General features: G+C 56.0%; 1 protein-coding gene across 5 annotated transcripts in view; it reads left to right on the top strand.

The window, feature by feature from the left end:
• Positions 1-11,762, top strand: part of Arid3a (AT-rich interaction domain 3A) — a 28,312-nt gene extending 16,550 nt beyond the window's left edge. For all 5 annotated transcript variants that reach the window (XM_052165844.1, XM_052165846.1, XM_052165843.1 and 2 more), the window contains 6 exons: positions 3,086-3,158; positions 5,150-5,333; positions 5,889-6,136; positions 7,171-7,467; positions 7,993-8,091; positions 8,498-11,762. In XM_052165844.1, the coding sequence (XP_052021804.1) occupies positions 3,086-3,158; positions 5,150-5,333; positions 5,889-6,136; positions 7,171-7,467; positions 7,993-8,091; positions 8,498-8,700 (1,104 nt within the window). In that variant the 3' untranslated portion in view covers positions 8,701-11,762. The remainder of the gene's footprint in view (positions 1-3,085; positions 3,159-5,149; positions 5,334-5,888; positions 6,137-7,170; positions 7,468-7,992; positions 8,092-8,497) is intronic.
• Positions 11,763-17,238: the final 5,476 nt, after the last annotated feature.

Here is a 17,238-nt window from a genome sequence, read left to right as displayed (position 1 = left end):
CACCTGCAGGGCCCCAGCACTACTGGGGAGAGGGATGGGGACAGCCTGGGCTACATGGGCTACCTCTACATAAATGAATACCTACAACCAAGAATGGTCCCATCTACCAGGTGCGCACAGCCTTCCACAGGGCTCCAGAGCCTGGGGCCGAGCTGGTGTCAGACTTAGACCAGAGTCAGCCTGCTGTCCCCAAACTGAGGGGTCCGGGGAGTGTCGCTGCTGGGCTTGGGTCCAGGCCCTACTTAAATGTCTCTGTTCCTGGGGCCCATCCTGCCTGGCGTCCGTTCCAGGTGGAGCCCTGTGGACTTTGGAGCCTCGGGGAGCTGGTAGGGGGCCTAGGCTGCCACAACCTGGGGGACAAAGGTTTTCTCAGGGGCCCCACACATAGCATGCGCACACACACACACACACACACACACACACACACACACACAAAACTGTCCTTTTTTTTTTTTTAACGGCTGGGGACAGCCAGGGCCCCTCGGCTCTGAGGACACCGCCCTGGGCCCCTGTGGGAACGGCCCTGGCCGAGCAGGTGTGGTCAGAAACAGAAACCTGCAGATGGGATGTGACCGTGGGCAGCTGGGCCCCAGGGCCAGCCAGGTCTGGAAGGGTTAGTGCCGCCTCAGGGCTGTCATCCCAGCTCGCGGGACAGAGCAAGAGGGCTGCCGTGAGTTCCGGCTTTGACCCTGTCTGAAGACACACACGCAGGCAGACAGACAGACAGACAGACACTCACACCCACACACCCAGGAAAAACAAAAACCCACAAGTAAAGGCCTCCCTGTTGTGCACATTGGGAGATGGCTCAGAGGTGAGCCAGGTTGTCGAGCAGGAGACATTTTCTCACTCCTGAGGAACCATTTTTACACGGCTGTGAAGAGGGGGTAAGGAAAGGCCGTGCACACGTAGTAAGTGCCTACTGTATGCCTCTGGACCAGCTGAAGCTTCTACCACTTAAAGCCAGTTGGCAGCTGAAGTGAAGTGGCTGGGGGTGGGACCAGGACCACACCGCGGGCACCGCAGGGCCCGAGAAAGCATGCGCATTTAATAAACATGTATTAGACACATGCTGTGCGCTCTGTCCAGTTCCAGACGAGCAAAACAGATCAAAACCCGTCACGGTGCCGGGCTTACCACTGACTAGAAGGGGGATCTGGGCACCGTCCCCACGAGCCAGCTCGCCAGGGCGGGAGGCAGAGGGCAGCCAGGAGGAGGGAGGGCCAGATCTCCATAAAGCCAGGGCTTTTACAGCCTGCTTTTGTTGCTGACCTGCCCCCACAGGCAGCTGGGGATCCCTGTGGGTCCCCCATTTATGGCTTTGAATTGATGTCCTGCCCCTGTAGGCATCTGACTAGGTCCTGCCGCCTTCTGGTCCTTTGGAATCTCTTATTAGAAGAGACACCGATGGTGCCTTCCCCAGTGAGGCAGCCGCACACTGCGCTGAGACTCAGTTTCCCCTCCCCACAGGAATCCAGCCGCTTAGATAGAACTGTGTTTGGTTGGGGTGGCGGCTGTTGTTTTGAGACAGGGTCTCATGTAGCCCAGGCTAGCCTCCACCTCCTGATACTGGAATGACAGGGGCTCATTGCTAAGATGCCTAGTTTGTGAGGTGCTGGTGAGGGACCCGCAGCCTGTGAGCTGTGAGCTCCTCCCACACAGCCGTACCCTCAGGCCACACCCTCAGGCCGCAACCCTTTCCACCCTGTTTTCCTTCTCTTTTATTGGATTTTTCGAGACAGGGTTTCTCTGTATAGTCCCTGGCTGTCCTGGAGCTCATTCTGTAGACCAGGCTGGCCTCGAACTCAGAAATCCGTCTGCCTCTGCCTCCCAAATGCTGGGATTACAGGCGTGGGCCACCACCGCCCAGCTCCGGCTTGCTTTTAAATGGAGATAGGGAAACTGAGGAAGGAGCCTCTAATGTTGTCTTGTGGAGGGTGCCAAGCCCATGAGGGCGGACCCTGGAGACTGTGCCCTGACCAGGAAAGCGGTCTAGGGTTCTGGCCATTACTGTTAGGGCCAGGGCCTCAAGCCCTCCCGCGGTAGGTCCCTTCTTGGCTCTCCAGTGTGTCGCAGGCTCTAGCCAATCCCCTGGTCACAATTCCCCCAATCCTTTATCTGCCCGCCTGTGCCTCCCCGCACACCCTCAAATCCACGTCCTCAAATCCACGTCCTCAAATCCACGTCCTCTTGCACCGTGTGCTCCACACCAGAGAAAGCAGGACCCCCTCATGCGGATGAGGAGGGCCCCAGCTGGCCCCGGGTGCTCCCATGTGGCACCCAGAGGCCCCACAAGGCCCCACACCCCTCAGGCAGCCTGGAGAGGGAGGGCAGGCCTCCCTGGACTTAGGAATGCGGGCCAGCCAGTCTGGTGCTGGCCCAGGGTGCGGTGCACAGAGCCGGGCAGCTGGGCCACCCAGGGCAGAGGCCTGGGCTCCAACTCCCTTCAAGGATGGCAGTCTCCTGCGTCCACGGCCTCCACGGAACAGATGGAGAAAATGAGGGGGTGGAGGGGCACGCGTACAGTGCGCGTTGGAAGGGTGGTCTGGCCCCAACTGCCTGCACAGAGGCTCCCACCAAACTTCTAGAGAGCAAATGATGGATTCTGCAGCCCCAGGTGTAATTGGTGGTTTCTAGGCCCCCCCACCGTCCGGCCAGCTACATTCCTGGAGGTTAATTTGAAGCCTGGTATTCAGCCTAGCATTCTAATTATCTCCGCCCCACTTCCCTCTGCCTCGGCCAGCAAGTCCCAGTGCCCACAGGCACCCAGGACATAGTCCTGTGACAGCCACCCCGCATCACCCCCCACCAACAACAACCACAGCCTGGGTGGGCAGAAGGTCGTTCAGTCACTCTACACAGGAGACGAGAAAGGGGAGCCCCTGGGGACCTAGGAGTCAGCAAACAGTAGACGGATTGATGGGCGTGTGGAAATGCCCAGAGCCCCTAACCCTGGAAGAGGTGGGAAGGACCCTCCCTGGGGACAGTGGTTAGTGACCCCTCGATTACAGCTTGGGGCAGGTAGGGCTGCTGTCCCCCTGAGGTGGGGACACCCACCCACTGACCCTCCCTGCTCTGCCCGCAGCTCTATGAACTGGACGCGGACCCCAAGAGGAAAGAGTTCCTGGACGACCTGTTCAGCTTCATGCAGAAGCGGGGTGAGCACCTCCCAGGGCTGATGGGGGAGCGAGTCAGTCTCCTGTGAGTGAGTGAGTGCTCCCCAAACTCTGTGACTGTCCCTAGCTCCACCTCTAGGACCTTAGGAGGACCAGGGACAAAGCCTTTACCCTGGCCCAAACTCACTCGCCCTGGGGTGGGACAGGCCAGGTCCTGGTCATTGCAATCCCCATGTCTTAGGGGAGGAAACTGAGGCCTAAGGATGGTCTGGGCTTCAGCCACGCAGCAGGAAGGGGTGGGGTGTGGGTCTGAGGCCAGCTCGGGCCATCGGGCCATCGCCATCACTGGGGCCCAGCTTCTGTAAACACAGGCTTGCAGGCCTGCCCACCCACCGGAAGGAGAGATGAAGAGGTACTGTGGCCTCCTGATCCTGTGGCCCAGCCCAGTGGCCTCTGAGTTAACCCTTCCATGTCAGGGTGTGGCCTGCAGATCCCTGTGGGTGTGAGTGAGCCCCTGAGCTATCCTGGGGGCCCAGCCTCCCCGGGTCCAGCCCTGCTGCCCGCCAGTGTGGCCTGTGTGGCCGGAGAGCTCTCCCCTCCCTGCCTTATCACGCATCCCCACCTCCCCAGCCCAGCATGCAGCAGGAGGCCCACAGCTACCCCTGAGCCGCAGAGCTGACCATGCCATTCACCGCCCCACCATAGTGGGGTCAGCAGGGCCACTGACCACAAAGAGCCGTGAAAACCCAAATCCCACCCTGCCTCCCTCATCCAGTCAAAGCAACAAACTCCTCTATATCCCGCAGAACCCCACATCACCGCACTGCCGCCTCTGATACTTTGTCCTGGGGTCTTTGGTAATTAGGAGCTGGAATTCAAAGCAGCCTCCCTCACCCGTCAGCACAGCCTTCTGCCCATGGGTCTCCTCCTAGGGAGAGAAAGATGACCCCCGCACCCTTGTATCGGAAAGTGAAAACCTTGAAACAGATTTCTCTGAGAATTCTCTGGAGATGGGAAATGGGGGAGGTGTCCTGCCCATGCTCCCTGCCACAGTCCCCCCACCCTTCCTCATCCTGGCCTAAGCCCTCCATCTGGTCCCACACCATATAAACTTCCTCCTCCTTGCAGAGGCTGCCTGCCTGCCTGCCTCCTGGTCTCCTCCTAGGACTGAGCTGCGGATTGACCGGGGAGGGATGGAGATCCACCTCCCAGGGGCCGCCCTGGGCACTCACTCCGGGAGGTTTTGCTGCTTGGGAGAGGCAGGAGGTGGCTAACATACGGAAGGGTCTCCCATGGCTGCCTCGCAGGGGCCCAGAGCATCCGGTTCAGTACAGAGGGCAGTGGGGGGAGGGGTCTTTATTGAGCACTTGTTGTGTGACTGGCTGGGTTGGGAAGGCCTACAATTTCACAGAGAGAGTTAAGAGTCCAGGTAAGGCTGGGCTCTGTGCTAGACCTGGGGCATAAAATGTAAAAGCACTTAGAGTCCAGATGGGCAGAAGTGGGGAACGGAGGTGGTGTTTGAGGAATGAAGAGCCCAGGGAGTCACCAGGTACAGAACAGATGCTCTGCTCTCGCTTTTTAAAACTGGAAATCCTCCTAGCAGAGCCTTCCCCACCCCCACTGACGCCTGCCACACTCTGGGGGACAGAGGCAGAGGCAGGAAGGGCTCTGGGGATGCTCCGTGGCTGTTTGGTAACTACTGTTGTTGGAAACCTGGAGTGGGAATATCGGGGCCCCAGGGCCTCCCCTCCTGCCCACTCCCCGATGCCAGGGCCCAGCGAGCAGGGGCTTCCCTTTGGGAAACTGAGGCAACCAGGAATGCTGCAGGAGGGTGCAAAGGTCAGGTAGCGCATGTGTGTGGCCAAGGAGCAGGAGAGGGCAGGGTGACACACAGAGCCCTGTGGAGGGAGCCCAGGGCATGTGACCCAGGATGGCCGCAGTGCCAGGACCCCCACCCCCACCCCCCACCTGATTCTGGCTGGCTTCTGCTACGCCTGACCTCAACAGCCCACCCCCACCCCGGGGTCCCACAGGCACTCCAGTGAACCGGGTTCCCATCATGGCCAAGCAGGTTCTCGACCTGTTCATGCTGTACGTGCTGGTGACCGAGAAGGGCGGCCTGGTAGAGGTCATCAACAAGAAGCTGTGGCGGGAGATCACGAAGGGACTCAACCTGCCCACCTCCATAACCAGCGCGGCCTTCACGCTGCGGACACAGTGAGTGCCAGGCTGCACCACCTCAGAGAGCCAACACCTCCTCCTCAGACAGCCCACACCTCCTCCTCAGACAGCCCACACCTCCTCCTCAGAGAGCCCACACCTCCTCCTCAGACAGCCCACACCTCCTCCTCAGAGAGCCCACACCTCCTCCTCAGAGAGCCGACACCTCCTCCTCAGACAGCCCACACCTCCTCCTCAGACAGCCCACACCTCCTCCTCAGACAGCCCACACCTCCTCCTCAGACAGCCCACACCTCCTCCTCAGAGAGCCCACACCTCCTCCTCAGACAGCCCACACCTCCTCCTCAGACAGCCCACACCTCCTCCTCAGACAGCCCACACCTCCTCCTCAGACAGCCCACACCTCCTCCTCAGACAGCCCACACCTCCTCCTCAGACAGCACATCACTTCTGACCTGAGATAGCCCATACCCTGTGTTCTGAGATATCCCTCTACTCTCTCCTGAGAATGCATCACTGCCCTGAGCTGGAGGCAGGGTGACACTGCCCTGGTTGTCTCAGTGACATCTTGTCTCCCTGTCCTGTCCGCAGGTACATGAAGTATCTCTACCCCTATGAGTGTGAGCGGCGAGGCCTGAGCAGCCCCAACGAGCTCCAGGCGGCCATAGACAGCAATCGCCGGGAGGGCAGGCGCCAGAGTTTCGGGGGCTCGCTTTTTGCTTACTCGCCCAGTGGCGCCCACAGCATGCTGTCCTCACCCAAACTCCCGGTGACTTCCTTGAGCCTTGCCGCCAGCACCAATGGCAGCTCCATCACCCCAGCGCCCAAGATCAAGAAAGGTGAATCATGTGAGGGAGGAGGCTGTCGTTTTATTTCTCTGGGTATCCATGACAAACCCAAGTTAGTATGAGAGAATCCCCTCTATCCCCGCCTGTTCCGGGGCAGACATTATTAGTCAAATTCTGCTCTTCAATCCTCTGTCTACAGCAGAAAGACGTCAGCAATCAGGCAGCCTTCCTTCCCGAGCTCTGTGCCAAGACAGACAGGCCCCGTGTATGGCCCGCCTAGCTTCTGGTTGCGGACTACATTATGATTGAGTTCTGGTTTTTAGGCTGCAGTAGGGCGGACATCATTAGCTGAGCCTTGAACCCCTTTCTAAACCCAGCAGTGCTGATCAGTCACAGCCCTGGTCTCTGGTGTGTGGCAAATATGACTAACGTGTCACTTCTGTTTCCTTCTCCTGCGGAGACCTTTGACACACACACACCAGACCCTGCAGACATGTTATGACCCTTTGACCCTGGAGCCACCCTGCGGTGTCGAACTCTGGGTGCCCCTGAGCAGCTCCTTAATCTTTTCTGAACTTGGCTGTGGATCCTGTGGGAAGGTGCCCGGGTTTTGTGAAGTCGTTGGGAAGTATCCTGGGCACGAAGTCCCTAGCGAGCGCAAAGCGCAGGTCCGCGCGTTCTCAGTGAGGAAGTTCCCAGCGGTGTAGACAGTCTTGTCTGCAGAGGCACCGAATTCTTCCCAACACATACTTAATGCCGAGGCAGGGTGGCTCAGTGGGTAGAGTCTTGCCTTGTGTGCCCCGGGTGCCATGCTGACACCACATAAGCAAGGTGTGTGGTGGTGCACGCTGGTTATCTGTCACCCCAGCACTTGGGAGGCGTGTCAGTAGTTCAGACTCATCCTTAGCTACAAAAGTGAGTTTGAGGCCAGCCTGTGCTACATGAGATTCTCAAAAAACAAAAACAACAACAACAAAAAACTAAACAAAACCTGCTTGGAGTGTGTTTCTGCACACCTCGGTGGCAGCAAAGCCAGCTCCGCCCCAGGTCCCCCCTGACCACCGCCCTTCTGTCTGTCCGTCTAGAGGAAGACTCGGCTATCCCCATCACTGTCCCAGGCCGCCTCCCCGTGTCTCTGGCAGGCCACCCTGTCGTAGCAGCCCAGGCCGCAGCCGTGCAAGCTGCCGCAGCGCAGGCCGCAGTCGCGGCCCAGGCCGCCGCCCTGGAGCAGCTCCGGGAGAAGCTGGAATCCACGGAGCCTCCGGAAAAGAAGATGGCCCTGGCCGCGGAGGAGCAGCAGCGCCTCATGCAGCGCGCCGTGCAGCAGAGCTTCCTGGCCATGACGGCCCAGCTCCCCATGAACATCCGGATCAACAGCCAGGGTACTGCGGCCGGGGGGGGGGGGGGGGGGGCACATTCCCGCGTGCTCGGCAGGCTGCAGAGCTGGGAGGAGGTCGGGTGTCTGGGGCTAGCGCGGTCCTGTGAGACTCTCAGTCCACAACTGCAAGCCCCAAGGAGATGGTGACATTGATCAGAATCTGCGTCCCATGGTCCTGGGGGTGGGGGTCGCGCTACAGCTGAACCAGGGAGATGGTGAGTGAGTCCAGGGCTAGCGTGAGCTACATTGTAATGCCTGGTCACAAAAATAAGTAACAAATGAATATAACGCCAGCAGAAACTTTGGAAAGGCCTTATAAGCCTGGTGGTGGTGGCGCACGCCTGTAATCCCAGCACTTGGGAGACAGAGGCAGGCAGATTTCTGAGTTCGAGGCCAGCCTGGTCTAGAGTGAGTTCCAGGACAGCCAGGGCTACACAGAGAAACCCTGTCTCGAAAAACCATAAGCAAAAAAAAGGCCTTATAGAGGAGGTGGCCCTCTGACTGCATGGCGGATGTCTTGCCCCCACAGCCTCTGAAAGCCGCCAGGATTCCGCCGTGAATCTCACCTGTGCCAACGGCAGCAACAGTATTAGCATGTCAGTGGAGATGAACGGCATTGTGTACACAGGTAAGACCAGGCTCCCTCCCGCCAACCCCACGACCCGGGAGGAAGAGTCATTCTCAGCTTTATCTCGGAGCTGCGGGGAGGGCCTGGGCAGAGGCCAGAGGACCACTCGTGGGAGTCTGTTTCCTTTTTCCAACCTGGGTCCTGGTGATCCAGCTCGGGGCATCAGCTTGGCGCTGCCCACTGAGCCGTCTTGCCAGCTGACTCATTTGGCTCAGCTGGCTGGCAGACGGGTCCTGCCGGTGCACGGTGCACTCCGGCTGGTCCTGAATACCCTCTGTATCTTGCGTTGGCACCACGCCAGCGATCCCCCTGCTTCAGCTTCCTGGGTTGTTGGGATCACAGGCCTGTTTGTTGCCCCTGAGAAGCCCAGCCCCGTGACACGTCCCTCCCCTTGTCTCTGTCCCAGGGGTGCTGTTCGCGCAGCCGCCACCTCCCACACCGCCTTCTGCGCCCAGCAAAGGTGGCATCAGCGGCGTCGGTCCCAGCAACACCATGGGTAGCCGGACAGGAGCCGGCAGCGGCAGCACTGGCGGAGGCGGTGGCCAGGTGGGGCTGGCGGGGGTGTCTCCGCCCACCGTGTCTTCTACCTCAAATAACTCCTTGCCTTAAAGGAAACCAAGTTGCATGGCTGCCCACCTGTCGCAGAGACCACACGGCCACACAGGGGGACCTGGGACGTCAGAAGAATCCCAGTGGGCCGCGGGCAGATTCCCAAGGAGCCACACTGACGCCAAAAAGGAGAGAGAGAGAGAAAAATATATATATAAATATATACATATATAGAAAGATAGATAGATGGAGAAACAGATTTAATAAATCAGGGCAAAGCAAAGAACACTTGAATCTCTCAGGTTTCAGAGACTCCGAGAAATGGATTTGACCAACCTCAAAGCTGAAGGAGGCCACCTTTCCAGAGGCTTCCATGGGGCACGGCTTGACCAGCCCCGTCCAGGCACGTCTATTTACCTCATGAATCCCGGCACTGTGTGTTCACATTTTTTTGTTTTGTTTTGTTTTTGTTTTTGTTTTTCTCTCTCTCTTTCTCTTTCTCTCTCTCTCTCTCTTTCCTTGGTTTTTAACCATGGTTCCTTTTGGGACCAACCTTGGAAGCTATGAATTTTTCTTTTCTTCTTAAAAACAAGATCTCCGCATTCAGGACGCATTTTTTTTTTAACAAAAAAAAAAGGTTTTGGGGTTTCTGATTTTGTAAATATTCTATTTTATTCTTGAGGGCAGGGATTGGATCTTAGGAAGAATCTATCTGTATATCTATATATTTTGTGTTTATTCAGGGAAACAAGACTTTTAAAAAAATTTAAGCAAAACACCAGCCATGGCCGGTCCCCACCCGTCACCCCAGACCCCCTGCGTGTCCTGCGGTGACCCCGGCTCAGCTAGGAGATGCTGGCTCTCAGCAGTTTCCTCAGTTCTGTCAGACTGGCCCTGCCCAGTAGCTCCATCATTGGAGAACCTGGATTGCTTACCCAGGACACAGAACGTTCTAGAGATGGGTGGGGGAGCCACAGAAGGCAGTGGCCTCGTGAGTCTCAGGGACAGAGGTGTCAGATCCTCGTTGCCCGGATGGGTCGCTTTCGAGAGGCAGAGGCAACCAACAGGCCTAGCTCAGGCAAGGATCTGGGCTTGAGTCGCGGCCTCCTGCGTCCTGCCTCCCTCCTCGCCTTTCAGTCCCCTTGCTGGGACAGCATCTGACGGTGGCAGTAGTCAACCGGGAAAGACCCAGCTATCTCTCCCATAGTCCAGCCAAACTGGACACAGTGGCACATGCCTGTCATCCCAGCTCTTGGGATGAGGCAGGGGGATGGAGAGAGTTCAGGGTCATCTTTGGCTACATAGGGAGGCTGTGGCTGGCCTGAGCCACTTGAAACCCCATCTCCAGCGAAGTGGGGCAAGGCCAGGGCAGTGGCGTATACCTGTAATCCCAGCGCTCTCTGAGTGGCCAGCCTGTCTTACCGTTAGTTCCAAGCTACCCAGGGCTACACAGTGAGACCCTGTCAAAAACAAAAAACAAAAACAACAAAAAAAAACCACTTTGATTTCGTTTTGGCTGGAGCCACATACGCCCTCTCTGCTGGACCGAGGAGCCCGGCCTGGCCCCGGCCTGGTCTCCACTCCTCCATGGGCAGTGCTGGGCTCTCTGGGAGCAAGCTGGGAGCTGGGGCCCGCTTGTTCCTCAGCCCAGCGGTCGTGAACACTGAGTCCATGCTGTGGGGACCAGACCCTCTTTTTCCTCCGTCTCAGGTTGTCAACACCCCTTCCGTCCTTCCAGGAGTGGTGCTGCCTATTTGGAGGGGAGGGGGATCTCAACGTTTCCTTCTGGAAGCTTCTGCCTGCCCCATTTTGGGGCCTCTGTCTTAGCCGCACAATCATTCCTGGTCACGGGTGTCGAGGGGGTCCTTGTCCCTTCCGACGACCCTGTCCAAAGTCTGCTTCCATGGGTAACTGACTCAGGGATATAACAGCCAGCCTCCGTGTCCCTAGTGGGGTCCGTCTGAGGGGGTCGCCTTGGTGGGCACGCCCAAGGCAAGTTTCTTTCTACCTCAGGTCTTTTGATGCCAAAAAGAAAAATGTACCCAGGTCACCCACTTGTCCGGTCACCTTCTCAATGCTCACGGTGGGCACTCGGTGTCCTGTGTCCACTTGTATCTTGGGCTCTGTGTGGCCGGAAAGCGCCAGATCCTAACTCAGGGGACCACGCCCACGATCGTGGTGGGGGATGCCCTCTGCTGGACATCCTCAGCAGCCCTCCAAGGTCCTGTCTGTGCCTCAGTTACCCCGTCAGGCCTTGGTATGGGGTCAGTTGTCAGCCATGCAGACTGGAGTGGGGACAGAGCTGGGGTTGTCACTGTCCACCTCGTACCTTAGGGCTTGGCGTGGGACAGGTGAGACACCCAAACTCAGGGCAAAGGGTGGAAGGGCAGGCACAGGCTGCTTCTAGAACCTTCCTGGTCGCCCTTATGCTGGCCACCAGGCCGTCTGTCTGTCTGTCTGTCTGGTTGCAGTGGGTGGGTAGGGATGGGGCTTGGGAACAGCTGAGTTTATGTTTTCTGAGGGTTATATATCTGTACAGTCTGTTGGGTTTTTTTTTTTTCTTTTCATTTTAATCATTTTTACATACTTTGTTTTTTCCCCACCCCCACATGATTTTGGCTTGTGTGGATTTTATTTTTCCTTCTGAGCAACTGTGAGCTGAGCTGTTTTGTTAGGATCATGGGAACTTTTCAGTTTCTCAGGGGTGGGTGGGAGGGGCTCATCCGACAGCCTGGGAATCGCACACAAACTCAGGTAAAATGAAAAAAAATAAATAAGTGGATTTTAAAACATTTAAATTAAAAAAATAAAAAGGAAAAAAAAAAGAAACAAAAAAACTGTTTTCTACCTCTGATCAGGCCTTTGTGGTCAGTTCCCGCCCAGGCTGCGGCCTGTGGCCTACAATGGTCACAGCTGTGCGGAATATTCAGGCAAATTCAGCTGTTAACAGGAAAACTCAGACAACAATGGGGGAAAAGATGTGATTTTTGAAATTAAAAAAAACAAAACAAAACTGAAAGTTTACATTTTATGACCTTATTGTGGATTGTATTTAAACCTCAGAAATATTTAACGGGATTGTAACCCTGGAAATGAGTGAGATTAAAGAGTTGAGACACTTCTGTGAAAGAGTGGCTTTTTTGGTTTTGTTTGTTTGGTGTGTGGAGGGGACCCCACAAGATGGCTGGGACGCTGGGGACAGGAATGGCTGGCGACACTTTGGAAGCTGTGTGCAGATGGCTCCACCTCCTCACTTCATGATCGGGTGGGCGGGGTGCTGGGGGGGGGTGCTGTGTGGGTGTGGGTGCTGTGCAGGGGGTGCTGTGTGTGTGGGTGCCGTGTGTGGGTGCTGTGTGGGTGTGGGTGCTGTGCTGTGTGTGGGTGCCGTGTGTGGGTGCCGTGTGTGGGTGCCGTGTGTGGGTGCTGTGTGTGGGTGCTGTGTGTGTGGGTGCTGTGTGTGGGTGCTATGCAGGGGGTGCTGTGTGTGTGGGTGCCGTGTGTGGGTGCTGTGTGGGTGTGGGTGCTGTGTGTGGGTGCTGTGTGTGGGTACCGTGTGTGGGTGCCGTGTGTGGGTGCCGTGTGTGGGTGCCGTGTGTGGGTGCCGTGTGTGGGTGCTGTGTGTGTGGGTGCTGTGTGTGGGTGCTGTGCAGGGGGTGCTGTGTGTGTGGGTGCTGTGTGTGTGGGTGCTGTGTGTGTGGGTGCTGTGTGGGAGGTTGCCACGTGGATGTGGGAGGACAAGCTGTGGAATTTGGTTCTTCCACCCTGCCGGTCTCAGGGAGTGAACTCAGATCGTGGAGAGGGCGGGTTTCCTGTCTAGCTACTATTTCCTTTCTTGCTTAAAAGAAAAACAAAGAAGCCAGGCAATGGTGGTGGTGGTGGCAGCGGCCAGGCCTGTAATCCCAACACTTGGGAGGCAGAGGCAGGCAGTTTCTGAGTTCAAGGCCAGCCTGGTCTACAGAGTGAGTTCCAGGACAGCCGGGGCTACACAGAGAAACCCTGTCTCGGAAAAGAAAAAGAAAGAAAAGCGAAGAGAAGAGAAAAAAGAGAAAAGAAAAAAGAAAGAAGAAGAAGGAATGAAGGAAGGATGACAGACGGTGGAAAGAGGAGAAACCCACAGTGCAGCACTACAAACCTAATGCTGTTCCTCTCCGGTCAGACTTCAGAACTATAACAAAGCAGGATGGAAGAACTTTAGGTCAATTCAAGAAATAAAAATAAAACTGAAGGGGCTGGAGAGCTGACTCAGTGGTTAGGAGCAATGGCTGCCCTTCCAGAGGTCCTGAGGTTAATTCCCAGCAACCACACGGTGGCTCACAACTATCTGTAATGGGATCTGCTGCCCTCTTCTGGTGTGTCTGAGGACAGGTACAGTGTACTCGTATACATACAAAAAAAAAAGAAAGAAAGAAAATAAAAATAGCTGGGTGGTGGTGGTGCACGCCTTTAATCCCAGCGCTTGGGAGGCAGAGGCAGGTGGATTTTTGAGTTCGTTCGAGGCCAGCCTGGTCTACAGAGTGAGTTCCAGGACAGCCAGGGCTACACAGAGAAACCCTGTCTCAAAAAAAAAAAAAACAAAAACAAAAACAAAAACAAAAAACAAAAAACAAAAAAAACCCCAAAACCCAAAAAAACAAAAAACAGCCAAATAACGTTACTGAGAATTTCATACAATATGTTTTGGGACAGTATTCTTCCGGGATGGAGTCTCACTACAAATTCCTGGCTGGTCTGGAACTCAAAGTACAGAGCTCAGCATGCCTCTGCCTCCCAGGAACTGGAATCAAAGGTGTGAACAACATGCCTGGCCTGCCTCAGGACCTTTGCACAGGCTGTGCCCCTGTATGCCCTCCCGTCTGCCTCCCACCTGTGAACCATTCCTTTCTGTCCCTGAGCTCACCCTGAGACAACATCCCATCTTTGTCCCCTGGGCTAATTACATGTGACACTCACACCTCTTTCTCCCTCCCCACCCCCATGCCCCAGGTGGTGTCCTCTGAAGCCAACTAACTCCCCAGGGCTCAGCCCGGGACCATGGCTCCTGCCCTCAGGCTCAGGGCACCCCTGCCTCAGCCTCCAGAGAACTGGGATGGAAGGTGTGTGTTACCACACCCAGTTCGACTTCCAGCTGTGGTGTGCCCGCCCCAGTGGGCACCAGGGAGAGGGTCCCTGGGCACACCTTGACCGGAAGTGATCTCACCCAGGGGACTCGGGAGACAGCATGACTCAAGGCAGGTGAGGCCAGGTGGACAGCCTGGACAACCTTGCCCACCTGCTGCTCATCCTGCCTGCTCTGACCAAGGCTAGCCCCTCCCCAGATTGCTGATAGAATTGAGGAAACCTGCTGCTGGCTGGCTCCTACCAGCCCCTGAGACCAGCATTTTATACCCTGTTCCTGAGGAAGAATGTCATCCACCTGCCCCTGACACCCGATGGGGGCTGGGGGGTTAAGGGCCAGCCATTTATTTATTTGCTTGTTATTTATTTATTTATTTTTGGTTTTTTGAGACAGGGTTTCTCTGTGTAGCCCTGGCTGTCCTGGAACTCACTCTGTAGACCAGGCTGGCCTCGAACTCAGAAATCCGCCTGCCTCTGCCTCCCAAGTGCTGGGATTACAGGCGTGCGCCACCACCGCCCGGGTTGTTATTTATTTTTAAAGGCCTCTCTAGGGGAAGCCTGGCCGCTCCTGCTGTTCCCTCTCCTTGGCTAAAGAGCATCATCGGAGAGGCTGCACGGCCTCAGAGCCCCTGCAACGCATTCCGTCCAGTGATCCACAAAACTACTCTGACCCACTGAACAAAATTCCAGGGAAGTCAGTTGTGCCTCCCTCCTCCTGGGGGGCAGATCCACTGTCATCCTTTCTCCCTGAAGAGTCCCCATGGATTCCACAGGGGAGATGGGTAGGCACTGACAGAATGGAGACCTTGGGGCTACTGTATGGGGAATAAGTATGTCTGTGCCTCAGTTTCCCCGATGTGGCTCCCCCCCAATCATTTGTTGTTCTCTCCATTTTCTCAGAGGTCTGGCACTGGGTGGTCTCAAACGCCCAAGTGTGGCTTTTGTTCTTACAGCCATGGCAGACACAACTGGACAGTCTTCATTCCAGGGGCCGGGCTGGGGGCGGGCTGACCTCTAACCTCAAGAGTCCGCCCGGCCACCCACCCCCAGGGAAGGAACGTGGCCAAGCCTCAAGGGCTGGCCTGCTGCAGGGGAGCCTGTCCCAGCTGCTGCCAGCAGGCTCTGTCCCTGCCCAGCCCCTAGAATGGAGTCTGAGAAAACGTCAGTTCAGATAAGGACGTCCGTCCGTCCCTGGGGCCTGAAGCCCATGAACAGCCACAGGGTGGGCGGGGTGGGGGTGGGGACAAGGAACCAGAGGTCTGGATTCCTACAAGGGCCTCACCCACCACTCAGACCTGACAAGAGGAACTTGGCACCCAAGTTCAATCCCCCAAGTGGGCCTTTGTCATACATACCGCACCTGTGCTGAGGACCTGACCCGGGCTGTCAAGATTACCCCCTTTCTTTTCTTTCTTAAAAGATCTATTCATTTGTAAGTGCACTGGAGCTGTTCTTCAGACACCCCAGAAGAGGGCATCAGATCTCGTTACAGATGTTTGTGAGCCACCATGTGGTTGCTGGGATTTGAACTCAGGACCTTTGGAAGAGCAGTCAGTGCTCTTAACCACTGAGCCAACTCTCCAGCCCATCTTTCTTTTTCTTATTTCTTATTGATTTAAATTCTGACATGGGGTCTCATGTGTCCAGGCTAGCTTCAAATGCACCAAGTAGCCCAGAATGACCTCAGACTCCTCATCCCAGTGTTTGCAGTGAGCCCAAGGCACCCAAGCCTGTGCTCTGGGAGGCTGAGGGTGAGCCCCCGTCCAGGGCTTCATGCGGCTCAGACAACCCTCTACAACTCCTCTACCCCCATTCTCTTTCTGAGCCAAGGTCTCCTGGGTTTTTTGTTTGTTTGTTTGTTAGTTGGTTGGTTTTTCGAGACAGTGTTTCTCTGCATAGCCCTGGCTGTCCTGGAACTCATTCTGTAGACCAGGCTGGCCTTGAACTCAGAGATCCGCCTGCCTCTGCCTCCCAAGTGCTGGGATTACAGGCGTGCGCCACCACCGCCCTGCCTGGTTTTTGTTTTATTATTAAACATGTATGTGGGGCAGGTTCACTTGCATGCCGGTCCTTCTGAGTGCCAAAGGCGTTGGATCCCTGGAGCTGGAGTTACAGGTGATTGTGAACTACCCTGCAGTGGGTGCTGGGGGCTGAACCCAGGTACCCCGCTGAGCCAACTCCACCACTTTCCATTTCTCTTCTTATTCACACTTTAGCATCCCAGCTCTTAGGAAGTCAGGGCAGGCATAAGAACAACCTGAGCTTAAATCACGGGCTACGAATCCCCTCTCTCGCATAGTGAAGGAACACACAGACCGTTGTCCCCTCCAACATCCTCAAGTGCAGCTAGCTCCACACCCGCCATCCTGCCCAGGACAGCACCATATTCCCGAGAGTTTCTTGCTCAAAGCGTTGCCTCCCTGTGCCCGCAGCTCACGCCTGCCACCTTGTGGCCACATTGAGTGTCACGCCTCACTCCAACTCGTTTCCTCTCTGGCCTGAGGTCGCGGGGTGGCGGGGTCGCTGCGTCCAATGTTTGCGCCGGGCCTGCAACCTTGCTCCCCTCGCAGACCCCACAGCTTAGTCCCAGCTCGCATCGCACGGTGCATCCGGCCCCGCTGCCCTGCAGGCGCCGCGCCCCGCCGGCTACATTCCTGGCCGCAGGACTCCACACTTGCATGCACACAGCACATGGACAGAAGACACGTGCTTTTAGACCTGGCCTGTGACCAGCAGCACTGACCCGAGGCTAAAGGTTGCTTGGCTAGAGATTGACTTTTTAGGTCTACACTGTGTGAACCAAATACAAATTTGAAATTTATGACTCGAAAGAGGAAAGGCCAAAGAGGAGGCAAATCGATAAAGGACGTGGGTCAATTGGTAAGAGTTTAATCACCAGATGTATTGTCCTTGGTGAGTACGTAGCCTGGTTTTACATGCAGTAAGTAACTTCATTTGGTCTGAAGTATAAAGGTCAGTGGTTTATAGTTTTGCTGTAAAACAAAGTTTAAGAAGTAAACCAGAAAAAAAAAAAAAAAGTAAACCAGAGCCGGGCGGTGGTGGTGGCACGCGCCTTTAATCCCAGCACTCTGGGAGGCAGAGGCAGGAGGATTTCTGAGTTGGAGGCCAGCCTGGTCTACAGAGTGAGTTCCAGGACAGCCAGGGCTACACAGAGAAACCCTGTCCCCCACCCCCCAAAACAAAATATAACAAAAAGAGAAGAAAAAGCCGGCCATGGTTACACAAGGTGTGTCATCTCAGCACGCAAAAACGCTTAGGCAGGAGGATTGATTGCCACGAGTTCGAGGGCCAGAGTGGCTCAAGTAGAAAACAAAACACTCTAATAAAAAGTTTAGATCAGGGGGCTGGAGAGATGGCTCAGAGGTTAAGAGCACTGACTGCTCTTCCAGAGGTCCTGAGTTCAAATCCCAGCAACCACATGGTGGCTCACAACCATCCTTAATGAAATCTGGCACCCACTTC

Source organism: Apodemus sylvaticus, chromosome 20, assembly GCF_947179515.1.
Source record: "Apodemus sylvaticus chromosome 20, mApoSyl1.1, whole genome shotgun sequence".
Classification (NCBI taxonomy): domain Eukaryota; kingdom Metazoa; phylum Chordata; class Mammalia; order Rodentia; family Muridae; genus Apodemus; species Apodemus sylvaticus.
The sequence above is the reverse complement of the archived record's forward strand: the minus strand, read 5'-3'. Positions and strand labels throughout refer to the sequence as shown.